Genomic DNA, 17,799 nt, shown 5'->3' with positions numbered 1-17,799 from the left:
ACGGTTCGTTGTCTCCGCCAGGCCGAAGGCGTGGCAGATGTTTTGCACCCTGTCCGTCCGTCAGTCTGTGTGTCTGTCTGTCTGCGAGCAGCTAATTTCCGGCACCATTGACCTGATTGCAGCGAAATGGTGCACGCACACTTCCTGGGTGCCAGAGCACAAATCTTTCAGATTGGCCTGTTAGCGCCACCAGGAGGCCAATTTTTGCAAAACACGTTTTTTGATATCACTCCTACAGATTTCATACATCAACCAAATCGGTACACAAGTCACAGTATCTCTATAGTCATGTGATCAAGATGGATCTGTCCGATTTTTCGTATTCCATCCTGATAGGCTAAGATTGGCTTCCAAAGTTTGCAGGATTAGTCAGTTTTGAACAAAATACCTCAAATCATAAACGCAGCATGCGATTTCCGTGAAATTTTGCACGCACACTAGGCCGAGGAAGAAATACCACTTGATTGTTTTCAAATCAGCCTCATAGGTGGCGCTTTGTGTTTTTACCTATAATGGCACCGATCTGCGTGAATCTTTGCACGCATAATCCCTAGAGGCCAAGGAAAAACCTATGCCCTGCATTTTTCACATCTGCCTTTATAGCGCCACCAGGAGGCCTACTTTTGTAAAACATTTTTTTGCCCCAAATGCCCCAAATCATGAACGCAGCCATGAGATTTCCGTGAAATGTTGCAAGCACATTCCCACTAGGCCGAGGAAGAAATGCCACTTGAAACTTTTCAAATCAGCCTCATGGTGGCGCTAAAACAGGCCGATTCGTGTTTTTAACTATAACTGCACCTTTGTGTTTTTAACTATAACTGCACCGATAAGTGTCAAACTTTGACGAATCTGTTTGATTTTTCATAATCCATCCTGATTGGCTAAGATTGACATCTAAAGTTTGCAAGAGTGGCCCGTTTTGAACAAAATGCCACAAATCATGAAAAAAACGTCTGATTGCGGTGAAACTTCATGCACATCCGCACAACATTGAGGAACAAATGCCCCCCTATTAAAATTGCCATATTATAGCGCCACCAGGAGGCAGATTTTTGCATAATCCTGATTGGCGAATAGGCCCACAATAACCTACCTGACCTGCCGGAAACCTGTGCTCCGAGGAGCACTTTTTCTAGTTATACCTGTTGCTGTTGCTAATAATAAAGAAAACGGTTTTAGGGGAGGGGGTTCCCTGACCCTGTTCCCCACATATTGTCCGTTTTAATGTATGTAGTCTGCCGACACTATTAAGACTTTCTTTTAGGCAGTGCTGATGAAATGGCATGTGTCACAGTTACAGTGTAATATGAAACAGTCAATGGGGTTGGGCTTGACTCAGCTCGTCTGACCTTCGGCTCTGGGCCAGCCCCATCCGATCAGACAGCAAGCCCAGCCTACAGGTTCCCAAACAGGTTCACTGTTGACTCGCATATTACGCACTCGGGTGGGGCCCGTGTCTTTTATAGTTCTAAGGAATCTTACGGTGCAAGGCAAGGCGGCAACACACACACCTACTGTATACAGTAGTCTTTATTTCTGCGCAACCCGGGACATACATACAAATACACTGGTCGCTGCTGCGTAGCCTATATCTCTCTCTCGGCTCGTTTCAGATCCAGATCGGTCGGTCATGTTTCGCTGTGGGATCGCCTATCCCAGATGCAGGTGGATTTTACCCCTGCTGCTGCTTTTCGCCATTATCTTCGACATCGTCGCCATCGCCGCCGGTTCGGGATGGGTCGAGGACGAGGACGCCAAGACGCACTACGCCAATATGTGGAGCCAGTGTCGAGGCAGGAACGAGAACTGGGACTGCAAGTCGCTTATGGAATTCTGTAAGTAGGCTAGTAGACGTTGTAATGTACACCGCCATGGTAATGTAGGACAATGTTCGTCTGTTGGGTGAGTTCGGTGTGAAAAATAAACATTCACAGTCCATTGTTAATACGAAGGACGCGGGATTAAAGCTGTTTGAAATGGGCCTACTTTACGCCGAGTACTCCTACGGGAAGAGGCAGGACGAACTGACTGAACTTCAGTAGTAGTCAGTCTTCACAACCTGGGACCCAAGCCAGGAAAACAAAAAGTTTAATGTCGCCGGGCAAATTGGGTATTTTAACAACATATTTGCAACAAAGTAGAGGTAGTCTACCTTCTATTCCAGAGAGAACAACTTGAACCAACTGTCCGCTATTCCTGTTCATAATTTATCATTAAAAAAAACAGTTTAAAGCTAATCCTAATTCAGAACTGTAATAAAACAGAGTGTAGACCTACTCCACATAATCTAAAATAATTCAGACTAAATTAAACAAACTGATTTATACTAGATCATGGTAAGATATTGCATTTACAGCCAAGAGATAGCCTAACTTTCTTCCTTGTATTGGTTACCATTGCTTTTGGTGTTGTTCTAGTCCTCTTTACAATTGAAGGCTTTAATTTTAGTTATTGTGTCTATTTATTATAATAAACTATAATCATATTTATATTTTAATAATAGCCTAATAATAATAATAATTGTTATTTCTTCATTTGAGCTCCATTGTTGGGAATCCACTTGGTTTCAACTTTCAATATTACCATAAACAGGTGAATAGAAAACCATTGCAGAACTTCACCTATAGTTTAGGAATTTGGATGAAAATAGATACTCTCCCAAGCCAATTTAGTTCAGCTCAGTTTATTGTTGTCATCTGTATTCAAATGATCTTCAGCCAGATTCTATACAATTTGTGAGAAGAGATCACAAAAAGAATGCCATACTGACTTCAAGATGGCTGCCAATAGAATACTTGCCACAAACCATGTTGACAATGCTATTTATAGACAAACTCTTAATGAGTGTGCTTTATAATGGTGGTTATTCGCAGGACACACACACACACGCACGCACACGCACACACACACACACACACACACATACACATACACATACACATACACATACACATACACATACACATACACACACACACACACACACACAGAGCACTGAACCTCTCTCTCTCTGTCTCTGCACCTGTAATGGCTCTGACTGACTTTGCTTTAAGGGGGAGGGGGGGGGGGTGTACAACCTGCTCTGTCACCAACAAGGGACAGCATTGTTGCCGTTATTGTTCAAGTCAACCAGCATAGCAGGGAGACTATAGCTCTAGAAAGTTACCGCTAGAACACCAACATTTTGAGGGAATGCATCATTGATGGAATTTCATCCAGAATTCCGACTGGTCTTACTTTTCACGAACTTGTTTAAAAAGCAAGGATACCATAATTAATTTGGACCAGCACGCATACCGTTGCTATCGGGCAGAAACCTCATATCTCCATATTTCAACTTTTTGTTTGTAACTTTTTTGTTGTAAATTAATGCCCTACTTCATCATACTACAGTGTGGCATGAGAGTAGTGAAAATAGCAGATCTACAAGCTCAGAACGTGTTGTGAGCTTGTGTAGATCGGCCATTTTCTATTTTTTTAGTCATTAAAAATGTTCTCCCGACAGCAGTGATATTCAATTCCCTGCTGAGAGCAATCTGTCTTATCTCCACTGCCATGTGTCACTGACTGGCTTCCTATAGCTGACACATCACTCAACACCTGGTGGTCACACAGACACAATTGTGTCTGAAATTCTCTGCATAAGACCTATCTTAACCATTCCTCACACAGCATGCTATAGACTATGAAATGTGTTGAGCTGTATTAAATCATTATTACCATTTAGTACTACTGTTGTCATTGTACTGTATCTGACAACCTTCCTTGACTATACTGATGGATATGATAATAGTAATAATAATAATAATAATAATGATAATATATTATTAGTGCCCAAAGTACACTGAGCATTTACATATCTCAACTGTTAGTATACTAGCTACCACATATTTTTTTGGTATAAAATATATTGGTAGCTCATTAAATACAGTAAAGTTGTTATATGTTTTAGGCTTTCTTTTGTTTTTGAACATCACGTGTTGTGTTGAAAAGAAACTCTGGAATATAGACTAATTGTTTTTACAGTGCGGTTCTGCACCCATAAGAGTAGAGCTGATATGTGTGTCTGTCCAGAGCTAATCTTGCAAACCGCTGGACTGATCAGCACCAAATTTCTAGGGCACACTTCCAGTAGGCCACAGAAGTACCGTCAATATTTTGTTTGTTTTATACTTTTGGGAAATATTTGACTTTAATTTAATAAGTGAAGTCAAAGGGGCTCTAATAGGGCTGAAACTGTCCCCAAACTAGATAGATAGATTGATAGATCGATTGTAATTGTCATTATGATTAATATAAAACCTGTCACCATACCTTTGATTATCACCTTGGTGCAGTAACAGTACACAGGAGACATGGATGCCTTTTAGTAGTTTGTCAAAAGTGATTTCAAAATGTGATAACACACAGAGATATGATTGAGTTGTTCCTACCAGCCAAGCTGGTGTTATGTCAATGCAGCGGCACCCTCCTTCCCTGCCTAGTTTCCCCCTCCGAAAATGTGTTGGTGGAACTTTACCCTTGCGCCAACCGGACACCATATCTCTTGGTTGTTCATTTTGCTTGTTTTACAGCATTGTTCTTTGTCTGTGTCTTGGTCAGTCTCCCCTTTTAAATGTATTGATTTTCTTTTCCTGTACCTCAGTGGGACATCAGGGGTTGGTTGGACAAACATGGCAGGCATAGAAGCTGCAACCTCCCATGTTCCTTCCCACCAACACTTAGCACCTCTCTCTCGCTAAAGATCATGGATTCATTGTTTTTTTTTAAAAGATACATTTTATCGGCATGTTTGCTTTATTTAGATAGTGACCGTGAGCAGAGAAACAGGAGAGGTGGGAGAGAGATGGAATGACATGCAGCAAAGGGCCTCGGGATAGATTTGAACCCATCTGTGAATATATTGCCAAAAACGTAATGCTGTTTTCTGTGATGGATTTATGAGGTTAGTAAACACGCTGGAGCCGAAGTATAAAATTCCATTGCGGCCGTATTTGAGTCAAACAGTGCTACCACCAGCTCTGTACGAAGAGACAAAAGCTAAGGTGACACAAAGCCTAAAACATTGAAAGTTGGACTCCCGGTTCCAGAGCCTGTGTGACCTGAATGACAGGACGTATTCAACAGGCTGCTGAAGTTGAAAGCAACAAAGATGCAAAACCATGTATTTGTAAGGGAGGGAGGTTAGTGGTCGAGTGTGTTAATGTGTGACTGTAGGCCTACATGAAGGAGAGAGAGAGAGAGACAGACAGAGAGAGCGGACGTGTGCCTTGTAAGTGTTTGCATCTTTGAGTTTGTGTGTGTGTGTGTGTGTGTGTGTGTGTGTGAGAGAGTGTGTGAGTGTGTGTGAGTGTGTGAGAGAGAGAGAGAGTGTGTGAGTGTGTGAGAGAGAGAGAGAGAGAGAGAGAGAGAGAGAGAGAGAGAGAGAGAGAGAGAGAGAGAGAGAGAGAGAGAGAGAGAGAGAGAGAGAGAGAGAGAGAGAGAGAGAGAGAGAGAGAGAGAGAGAGAGAGAGACTTGTACTGCAAAGAAACATCTATTACACTCTATGACTGTCCACTCAAGTGGTGGAGAGACAACTGGGATGTTTTGCACAATATACTGTATAAATAGGGTTTTCTGGGAAGTGATGTGCCAAGTGTCTTCTCTGGTCACTTGTTATTATGATATTATTGTATTGTGAGTTTTTGATATCATTACGTCCTCGCCGTATAGAGTCAGGATGTCTAACAGTTTTTGGCCTGAGACCAAATCTCCTCCCTATCACGGTTTCATGGCCACTCCCTGCTCTGGTTGTGAAAGTGACACATGCCTGAGGTGCAGACACTCACCTGTAAGGCATGAGGTGGAAAACAACACAGTGCTACAGTTTATGAGTGTGCAGGTGAAGAATAATGCATTCGTCAGACGATTTTCCTCTTTGGGGATGATAAATATTTTACCTTTACCTTACTTGAATTTGATAAACGAAGTACAGAGAGGGGTGTCCATGTGGTATAGGTGAAAACATTGCCCACCACCACAGAGGCCATAGTTCCATTCCCAGTAGCGGCGGCTTTGGCGTGGCTGGGCACACTAATGAACACAATTGGTAGATTTCCGTAGTGGGAAGCCAGCAGGGACTTGTGTCCTCCTACCGTTTGGTTTAGACATGGACTCATGGAAGGAATTGCCAGTGACTGGGGGGGGGGGGATTTAAAACAATACATTGTTAAACAAAAACATTAATAAATAAAACAATTGTGCTCAAAAAATAAATTCATAGTTCAATGAAAATGTCTGGGTGTTGCAGGGGTAAAGAGCCTGCCCAGCCCACCATCGTAGAAACTGGGGTTCGTATCCCCCATGGTGGCTGGACGTTTCAATGAAAACAGTCGGCTACACACACACACACACACACACACACACACACACACACACACACACACACACAGACCTTCTTCTAGACGGCTTGCCTCTAAGGAGCCATGCTGTAAAAACTGCACATGAACACAACCATAATGCACACGCACGCCGGCCACCCCCAAGTAACCTACATAAAATACACAATGCCAGCATCTCTACAATAAATTTGATTTGACATGTTGGAACCTGTATAAGTGACTTGTAGGGAGCAGATAAGTGTGCTTTCTAAAGTTCTCCATGAATCACAGTGACGCTGTGGTTCCTTCCATTCCTGGAAGCTGCTGCAAAGTCTTCCATAGAAATGTATGTACTCAATAGTGCAGTATGGAGAAGGAAATGATTGAAATGAATGTGTGTGTGTGTGTGTGTGTGTGTGTGTGTGTGTGTGTGTGTGTGTGTGTGTGTGTGTGTGTGTGTGTGTGTGTGTGTGTGTGTGTGTGTGTGTGTGTGTGTGTGTGTGTGTGTGTGTGTGTGTGTGTGTGTGTGTGTGTGTGTGTGTGTGTGTGTGTGTGTGTGACTGTCTGTGCGCGTGCGTGTGCGTGTGTCTGTGCGCGTGCGTGTGTCTGTGCACGTGCGTGCGTGCGTGCGTGCGTGCGTGTGTGTGTGTGTGCCTGGCCTACTTGTTGTTAACTAGTTGTACGAACGCTTGTTTTATTGTTGTATTGTTTTATTGGATCTTGTTTAGTCGATACACTTATTTGTTTTAGCTCCTGCTCATTTGATTTTGCTATTTTTGTCTCATCTGTTTAAGGAAATAGGTAGCTGATATAATGCACTTACCTTAGCGCTAGGTATACTCTTGGTTGCTTGTTTTTGCAGAAAATACACTTAAGACTTCTGGTGATTTGTAGTTTTCGTTCCCTACCTATGTTGAATGCACTTATTGTAAGTCGCTTTGGATAAAAGCGTCTGCTAAATGACTGTAATGTAATGTGTCTGTGCGTGTGCGTGTGTGCGTGCGTGCAGGGACATTTAAGCCATTAGAGACTAGTCACTAGAGAGTATAGTTGAATATATTTAGTTGATCATTAATGGGACAACAGCTGGTAAACAGTGAGTGACAGGCACAGACAGATGTAGCCAGATGATACCTAATTACAAAATCACACCCCCATACACAGACACAGACACAGACACACACACACACACACACACACACACACACACACACACACACACACACACACACACACACACACACACACACACACACACACACACACACACACACACACACACACACACACACACACACAATGTCATGTTAAGAATGCACATATGTCACCCTCAATGCCCCCCATACACAGACACAGACACAGACACAGACACAGACACAGACACAGATACAGATACAGATACAGATACAGATACAGATACAAACATACATGCATTGATTCATGCATTCATGCTAACATGCACATACTCTGGGCTGATCACACTAACCTGTAATAATACGGTTTATTAGTTTGGTTACCCCTAGAGGCAACACAGTATAGTACTTGGGCGACTTTATTTCTTTAGATAAACTAAAGTTTGCCATGCTACTCCTCCAACAGTATAAACCCTATTATTTTGAAAAACATGCAATGACAAGGTTTTACCAGATTTGCCCGTAAAATTGCTTACTGGATTGTGTAAGTAGTCTGTTACACAATCCAGTAGTCTGTTACACAAAAAAAACGAGAGGGTGGATTTCTGTGTTGACACTATTTGGTGTCTGGATTTGTGGCCAGATGTAAAGGATCTTAAAATAAACTTTGGTATTGTAAAAAGCTGTGGGATAATTCATGTATCATTATGCTGATTATAAAACAGGACTGCCGCTCTTGTAGATTGTGTTTACAAACCACTTTCGTTGCACACATTTGCATTTCAATAGAACAGCGTGGATCGGGTTCTAAATCTTGTTACTATGGGAGTAATACATTTGAATGAGCTTGGGGCCCACGGTGAGATTCAGGTTAATAGTTTGGGTCCCAGGCTATACATGTGTGTATTTTCCGTCCCTATTTTGGGCATTATAAGCAAAAATATTTCAAAATGCTCAAATATTTAAAAACAATTTCATGAAATGCGTTGTGAGTTTGTAGATCGGCTATTTGGTTAAGAACAGTTGTTAGGGCTGTAGAATCAAGAGATAGTATGTGTGTTATTGAGCATGAAGGACACAGCTATCATAGGAAAGTCAACCAGTTGAACTAGTTAGGTGTGTGTGTGTGTGTGTGTGTGTGTGTGTGTGTGTGTGTATGTGTGTGTGTGTGTGTGTGTGTGTGTGTGTGTGTCTGTGTGTCTGTGTGTCTGTGTGTGTGTGTGTGTACTGTATGTGTTCCATGGTAGGGTAGCATTCCCCTCCCCACCCTCAGGCATTTGACTTATCATGTTCTCTCTTGCCATACACCACTCACTCACACAGACAGACACACACACATGGGGATGTGAATAATTTAGCTGAGCTGAGCATTCTATATAATAGTTTGTGTACGGCAGTGTGCTGAAACTGTAGCGACACTAGTTACAAGTGTACGTGTTCTGACAAAAGAAACAGTGAGAAATGTTTTCATTGATACGTTTTGTGACCCTTGGGCCCATGAAACCTAGATTTAAGGCAATTTTATTATTCATCAAAGAGTGGTGCTAGCATACCACGAGAAAGAGACGTACTGTAGAAGTCCACACTGGCTTGTGATGCAAAAGTTTTGGGTTTTGCTTAATCATTTTTGCATCGTCAGATTAGAACTCTACGTTTTGAGTTCAGATGCAATTTTTTTCATAAAATACAATTTAAGTGTGCACCATAAACACCACAAACCAGACACAGTTTTCTCTAAGGGAGGAGTTTCCACACCCTTGTCATTTATATAGAGCAATAAATTATACACAATACCTGATTGCCTGTGAGCAAGAGAAAATAACTGCATAGATAACTTTGACAGACCCTGTCACACCAGTCATCATAGTTGTATGAACTATGATCATAGATCATAGTTCTTATAAATCCATCCATTCACACTGACAAACAACCTACATGAATACCGTACCCAGGAAAGAGCATGGTGACAGAAACCAATACAATAAAGCCATCTTCCGGTTTTAAGTATTATCTCTGGGATGAGGAATAATTTGCATCATGTTGCTGTATGTCAGCCAGGGCATTCACAGTGTTTCTCATGGCATGCTAAAGAGCTAAAACCACACATGATAAGTGCTGCCGTGTTTTTGAAAATAAATTATATATTGTTCTCAGAGGCTCCTTCCTTATCATTACAGAGTTTTACCCGGGTCATGATAAGTGTGTAAATAACAAATAATTTGCAACCTATACAATACATTCAAAGGCAAGCACATCGATTTTATAGAAATTAATCCAAGGATATTACTAACTCTGTTACATGTACAAGGTGATCTTGTTTAGGGTGGTATGTCCAGTCAATGCCACCACCACATGGCCTCTCCCAAGGGTTACTGTATTCCCTGATTTATACTTGGTTGTGCATTGTGCCACGCACTGAAAATAGCAGTATAAATCAGTCTTAACTCTCTGTCTCACGCTGTCTCTGTCTTTGTCTTTCACCACACCAACGTTCTAATCTTTTGGAATGTGCTCTCGATTATTTTGACTGACTCTGCTTAAGTGCGCTGACCGGTCCAGAATGTCAACAACAGGACAAACCACAGATAACTGCTGTTAATTGCCAGAAATGATTAGCTAAGCCTATTTTATACACAGGCAGAATTGCTGAAGGCTGAGGCTGACTGAGGCTTTACAGATATATCTCCTACTGTGCCTGGGTTGATATGGAAGGATAGATTTATTTAAAGTTCTGCATTGGAAAACTACCTAATTTGACTGTAGCAGTATGTAGCAGGCCCTATGCTACAGCGAGGTAGAGTAACGTGTGATGAAGTCTGTACAGTTGGTGTTCAGGCATGTGCGTTGATGTAATTACATTTTTTGTGTGTGTGTGTCTCCAGCTTGGGCCCAGGCTGTGGCCGCTCTGATGATCATCGGTCTCCTCATCCTCATCGTGGCCTTCATCATCTCCTGCGTGGCTCTTTGCTGCACACTCAACACTACTCTTCTGCCCTTCGTAGGACTACTGCTGTTCATTGTCGGTAAGGCTGGCAAACACACACTTGACACACGGTAAAGACTCCTCTGCCGGTCACATGACCTACTGCACACAAACCTGAAAATCGAGTATATGAAAAGAACGTTCAGCTTTAATTACACAATGAACACGTAAACAAGTCAATATAAAATAGGGACGCCAGGTTGAAAATTGTTCAAATTGGGACACGTCGGCTCCATAATTGCTGATACCGATGTTGTCAAAAAAAGTGTCTTATTAAACAAGAAAGAAATAAAGTTTTAGGATTGAAAAGGGAGCGTGGCAGGCCACCCGAAACCATCTGCACTCTGGAGCAGCAGTTTGAGCTGTGTGACGAAATTAGAGGCTCCAGCCAGCGGAACCATGCTTTTCACACATGTTTCTGATAAGACCAAAAACATCACATCTCCCATAGAGAACAAACTCTCTGAACGCCATGAGAAATATTTCACAATGTCACCAAGAGAGCGAGTGTGTTGATGCATGCGTTGCTTTTAGGTAGCGTTCTGTGTTTCGAACTAACTACTGTATTTACAGTCATTTGCAAACAACTCAAAGCCTTTGATGTACATTCAGTGGAAAATAGTTTTTGTACGATCAGCGTAAAAGCCTTGATATCACAAGCCACAGACACAAAACAACCTCAACACTATAAAGCAAATTAAGAGGATATTTATTCAATCAGGAGTAAGCTTAAGCAAGCCTAGTACAGAACAAAGATTCGCAATGAGGCGAGTTGAAATTTGCAAACACTTGGAATAGAATCTCCCCCCAAAACTGGTTTGCTACATTCTGAAACTGGACAGTCCACACCAAAGCGACTAACAAAGACTGTTCTCCGTTCCCATAGCAACGGTACTTCTCATGTCACATCAACCTACTTCCTTGAGGCTCAAACTCCATCACCTGACTGCATAACAACCTCTCCTACTGTATCTATATTGTATAGATACAGCTTTATTTATATTATATTGAAGCCAACCAACTATCAATTCCAGGACAATCCCTCTGAGCTATGGGATATAAACAGCAGATGGGCCTGTCCCTCCCGGGTATGGGAAAGAAAACGTGCATGAAAAACATCTGACTGTATTTCCAGAGGAGAGATCACTGTGTCTTTTTGCTGTTCTATTGTTTCCTAAATACTATGTTAATTTAATGTAGCGATGCCGTTTGGGACCTCAGTGCTCTGATTTTAGAAAAGCATCCGTGAGGGATATGGGAACGTAACCGTTGTGAGAGCGACAGATAGATCATTGAACAGAGAAATCTTTATAATGACCGTGACCTTCTGAAACTTGTTGCTTGCAATTCGACAAATGTAATCTCATGAGACTCAATCAGCCGGCGTCAGCCAACCTGCGACAGGGTGATTCAGACAGCAACGATTTTTCTCTGCAATGTTCTAAAATGGGCTTTAGCGGGGGAAAAAAATAATTTCAAGGACATGGCAAGGTTTTATTTCAACACAGTTTGAAAGTCTAAAAATATGTGTTTAGAATAAAATGAGTACAATAAATGTCATCTGTCCTACGGGGAGGAGGGGGGGTAGGGAGGGGACAGTTATTATGTCCTGGTTGAGCAGACTGGGAGCATGCTGTTGGGAGAAAACTGTTCCTGCATCTATTGTTGTGAGTTGAGGAAATGCATCTCTGGCCAGAGGGCAGCGGTTGGAAGCATCCATTAAGTTTGTGGGAAGTGTCACCTTACTATTCTTGTCTTTCCTCTTAGCTCTGGTGTCATACCGTCGTAGAGCTCTTGCAGACCTGACCACTGCTTCCTGCAGAGCATGGACTACAGGGTCTATCAGTGTGTTGAGGATAGCTTTTTTGTCTGTTTGTTTTTAAAGACAGTGTCATGTAGTTATGTTAACTATGGTACAAAAATAAAACATAGCTATGGTTATACATACCAACTCTAACCAAAACCAGACTTTATAGTCATCAACAGCTCCTCGGTTTTATCGCCTTAGCTGACCTGAGTATGTGAATCTTGGAAGGAGAGAGCGACATACTGCGAGGGAGTGCGAGTCTTGAGGGCAGCAGGGAGAGAGAGAGACAGAGAAAGAAGGGGAAGATTTTTGAGAGGGGTGAAAGTGGGAGAGAGGGAACAAGAAGAAGGGAATGTAGGCCATGGCTTAGATTGAAAAAAGGGGGAGCATCTTAAGCTTAACTGAGCGAAGGAGGGCAATGAGTTACGTAATGAGTGTAAGGAAGAGCGTCAATCCTGAGAACAAAGAGGGGAGGGAATAAGGCATTGTGGGTGAGTCCTGAAGCGAGGGAGTGGAGAGAGAAGTAAAGTACACTATACCATTGGAGTGGAGTGAGGAGTCTGTTGTTTGCTGTGTAAAGGCAAAGGGACGGGGATATGACGTTGCTATGGGAACAACGCAGTCTGCCCATCTGACTGACTCACCCCGCTGACTGTGAGATCATAGGAACAGAAAGACACACACACACGATGATGTCAAAACTATGACTAAGCTTAACATAACCGTAACCTGGGCCTTAATATACCCTAATGGGTTTTGGAAAAAGTTGTTATTTCAATGTCCAACCTAAGAGCCAAGAGTAAATTGTGTAGAGAGAGAGAGAGAGAGAGAGAGTGTGTTTGCAGTTGTGGCAAATGTAGCAAAAATATGGCAAAAAAACATGTCATGTCATATGTTAGATAGAATCTCAAAAGTATACCGAACGTATACTGTAAGTATTCCGAAACATGATTATGTTATTATACCATCCCAGCACATAAAATATTACATGTAAAGCCAATGTAGGACTACTTAGTCCTGTCAGAGCCCCCATGCTGTCTCTCTCTTTGTTTTCCTGCTAATTTGTGGAGTGGACTGCTCATTCTCCTCTACAACAAAGTAATGCCGGTGTTGTATGTGAGTCCTGCACTGTATATATCAATTTAGTCTCCGTAGACTCTATCATATTCAGAACAACATTCTCTGGAACCTACTATTATGTCAAGAATGGCGGTTGACATTGTCAGTAAAAGCTAAACTCAAACAATCTAATGGTGCTCAGTTCCAAATATGGATTATGTGCCCCTATTGAACTGTAGAATATTTGTTTTGAGAAGAACCATTTCTTAAACCCTACCTGTGCTCCAGGGAAGGAAAGGGAGGCATTGAATCATAAATCAGTCACCACCACTCTCTACGACTGAAAAGTGAGACACAGGGCAATGAGGGAGGACATGGTGTTAGAGATTACACCTTTCTCCGGAACAGCTGCGTGGAGAGATGCTTATGAATACTGATGCAGTCATATGAATGTCGGTGAATCCTGACTCACCTCGATATCACAGATGTTGACGTGTGGATGTTGCTGTTACACTCTCATGCAAAAGTATTTCCCGTACTCTTGTGAGCACTATTGTTAATGTTGTCTGACTTCATCTCTGATTGGCTGCCTGTTATAACCCCCTCTATTTGTTCATCTTCAATGTTTGTCTGGTTGACAGTTTCTGTTGCTGCTTTTATGCGTCGTTAAATTCTCCCGAATAGGTGCTTAAAGCACAATAAATGAACAGACTCATTGCGTTTGTTTGCATGCACACCAAAATAGGAAATACTGGGAATAGTTGGTTATGCCTATAAGTCGTAGGGCTGTCAAATGAATATTCGATATTCGAATATTGGGAAAATACGTATATTTGAATATGAAAATTAATATTCGAATAAAAAGAAAAAAAAAATATATATATATAATATATATGTTTATTTGACAGGGACAATACAAAAAACAATGTATGAAGTTATAAAAACAAACAAAAGATATGTTTTATTGGATCCGAGCACTCGCTACATTGTTTTTGGTACCGTTTCTGTCCAAAAAAAAAATTGAAAAAAATTTCTTATATATTTTTTTATAATAATAATAATAATATTCGAATATCTGCAAATTCGTAGACCAATATTCGAATATCATTTCTGAGGAAAGTTGACAGCCCTAGTCGGGAAAGATGTTTACATAGGGTTTCAAGGCTTTTATTGTCACATGCACTTACATTATACCTGTGGCAACATTGCACGCAGTGCCATTCTTGTTCTTACAATACAATATAAATAGAAAAGATTATTTAAAAAATCATAATAAAAGTAGAACTTTAAACAAAAACCCAATGTGACTATTATTGTAACATCGGTTACTACGTCAGGTGTCTGACTTTTCCTGTTGCTCTACACCTCTCACCCTTTCTATTTCCTCCCTTCCATACAGTGCTTCTCCAGTTCATTGCACTGATCATCTACCCAGTCCACTTCAGCGAAGAGATCTTTGAGGGCCACTACGACTACACCTGGGCCTACGGCTTCGGCTGGGGGGCCACCATCCTGTCCATCGGCTGTGGCATCCTCTTCTGCTGCATGCCACGCTATGAGGATGAGCTGACAGGCCTGGCCAAGACCAAATACATTTACTCTTCTGCCTAAAGACTCAAACCGCTAACCCACAGTCAGTTACACTCTTCTCACATGGAGCTGGATCTGTGCTGTGCTGTGCTGTGCTGGCCACTGAGCATTCTACTTCTCATTGTCCCGTTTCCCAGGAGCTATGGTGGATGTGTGTCTTGGCCAGAACAGCACTGTCCAGTTTGGTTCGGTTTGATTTGGCTTGCCAGTGGAAAAGCCCTCCCCACTGTCTGAGGGCAGTGCCACTAGAAGTACTAGACAACTCTTATTGGAACTGGACTGTGATTGGACGTTGTCATGTCAGCCTGATTTAATTGTTCTTATATTCTTTAAGTCAGCCCCATAAATCTCTGGTCTTTGCTATAAGCATTTTTTCATAAGCATATAGCATAGGTTTTACCTGTAATTTTTCAATGCAAGATCACCTAAGTGCACTTAAGATAAGGGTTCAGTTTATTTCCGTAAGGCATACTGTAGCTTTAATATGATTTCTATTTCAAGCTTTGTAGAGATCTTGGTGAGAGCTGTCCAGTTCGCATTCAAAGCCCACTGTAAGATATTTTGTGTAACTGGACTGGACAAATAGATCATGCTGGATTGTTTGCTAAGTTTGTGTAGTGTATTATGAGGAGCTTTTCCGTAATCTCATATATATCCTTAACACATCTTGTGTTATGTTGGTAGTTGTATAAAAGGGAACACAGAACAAAAGATATAGATTCGGAAGCTGAATGTAATCCGTACAGTATATTTTGCATAGGACAAGGAAATTGTATACGTATTTTAATGGCTGCATTTGGATGTTTGTTCACCCCCACGCTTTTTATGTGTTCCCCCCATTCATATCTGCTGATCCAGAAAAGTGTCTTTTTGCTTCAGAAATGAAAGGGAGGACAGTGGCTAATCGCTGTGTGGTCTTTGTGTCTGTTAGGGAACACTACCCACTCTATGGGTAAATAGATAAATATGATGTTTGATGATGATTGTGAGTTTGTAAATGGTATCAAAAGTTTTTTTTATTTCCTTTTTGCTTCTTCATGGCCCTTGGGTATGTTTTAAAGCCATTTTTATGCCATCGACCAATATTCATTGATGTCAATAATATAGGAATTCTTCCAATGTCTAGTATATTGTCCATCCTTAAAACAGCCTATTTACATGAGTGTAGCATTTTCTCACTTATGTCATTTGTTGAACTCATGCTTCAACAACACACATTTCACAGTCAGTTTAATGGACATACTTTTTGTCATCATCTCCCAATAAGTCATTTTTCATCCGAGGCCTTAGTTGAAAAGTACTATTGTTTTTATTTAACTGGTCATATGAATATATATATTTTCATTCCTCTGTGGGCTTTGGTGTCCCTCATACTGTCATATCTATCTACTGACTTCATAAGACACCTTGCTTCATACAATCACACGATACACAATGTTAAATATCAAGTTAATTTAACTCTGACTGGTACATGTTTCCATGTGTATACTGAGTTAAACTAACACTAAGGATTTGACTGTGTATACTGTATATAAAACTTGTGCCTTAACTTGTTGACCGTTGTGTAGTTGTTGTTAAAATGGCTTAAAGATTTTAAACTCATTGGCCTGGTTTAACTGACACTCAGTGGATTGGACCCTAGAACGGTTCCCAAACGTTGTAGCTCGAGACCCAAAAGAGAAATATGATGTCTCTCTGGGACCCAAACTTACAAACATACATGAATTAACTTGTTTAGCCCCATTTAATAGTGGAAATAGCCAATGTACAAGCTCGCGATGCGATGTGTCGTGAGCTTGTAGATCTTCTATTTTCACTGTTTATAAAGAAATGTATTTACATTTATGGATTACTTTTTTTTATTTTTATGAAATCCTTTTGAAAAACTTGGGATATTTAATCATGAATAAAACAAATTGGCCCGCAACCCAAAAATGGGTCCCAACCCATTGTTTGAGAAACGATGCCCTAGATTAGAAGATGTCTTCGTTTGAAACGTAAATGTTAAGCTATCGCAAGGTTTTATGTTCACACGTACAAGCTGTGCTCATGCAGGTCCGGGCTTGCATTTTGGATTACAATGAAATAAGGTGTAATTATTATTACTGATCTAAGATTTGTCAGTTTAGTCTGAGGCCCTATTCATATGTGTAAAAAGGTGACTGTTTTGGCTTCAAATATCTTTTCCAGCTGAAGAGAGTATTTGTATTTTTGTAAGCAAACGGAATATCTACCTGATAATCTGCTTCAAATCTACGGGTCCGAGCAGATTCTAAAACAGATTAAGGCCTATTCACTCTTCAGTCCTGTAGGCTAGATTTTAAAGTAACTTTTTTTTTTACACCTGTAAATAGGGCTTGACCAACACAGGCTGAAGGGTGACATAGAATTGAAGTCTGTGAAACCAGCAATCATCCATGCTGGCAGTGAGGCTGTACGGTAGCTATTATTGTTATTACACTGTAAAATCCTCAGTGTTAATTTAAGTCAGAGAGTGTACAAATATAACCAAATGGACCCGTTAATCTCAGCAGATAAATTAACCCTATGGATTTTTACTATGTATTATTAACATCCTTCCACTTCTTGAGACCATCCATTTTTCTTTTTCTGCTGTACTTTGAATTTATTTTGAGCTGTGTGTATTTTTATGCAATAAAGATAGTTTTTTGGAGACAACTACATTTTCCGAGTGATTTGTATGTGAAATACACTGTTTACAATTGAAGTGGAGGAGACAGGAAACGAGAAATAGAAAGGGGGGGGGGGGAAGGAGATAAAGAGAGGCATCATGTGAAGGGAAAGGGACAATATTGCAATTAGTGACTTTTCACATGCTACATGCACCTTGGTCGCACTGTTGC

The 17,799-nt window shown here is 41.1% G+C and overlaps 1 protein-coding gene across 1 annotated transcript; it reads left to right on the top strand.

Annotated features, from left to right (window-relative positions):
* The first annotated feature begins 1,408 nt into the window (after positions 1-1,408).
* perp (p53 apoptosis effector related to pmp22) lies at positions 1,409-16,265 on the top strand. The gene is made up of 3 exons (XM_080449893.1): positions 1,409-1,838; positions 10,379-10,519; positions 14,745-16,265. Exons 1-3 carry the CDS (start codon positions 1,634-1,636, stop codon positions 14,954-14,956), a joined length of 558 nt encoding a protein of 185 aa, XP_080306019.1. The 5' UTR covers positions 1,409-1,633; the 3' UTR covers positions 14,957-16,265.
* The last annotated feature ends 1,534 nt before the right edge of the window (positions 16,266-17,799 follow it).

Source organism: Gymnoscopelus braueri (assembly GCF_963280865.1).
Source record: "Gymnoscopelus braueri genome assembly, chromosome: 14".
NCBI classification, from domain to species: Eukaryota; Metazoa; Chordata; class Actinopteri; order Myctophiformes; family Myctophidae; genus Gymnoscopelus; species Gymnoscopelus braueri.
This window is presented reverse-complemented; position numbering and strand designations above follow the sequence as displayed.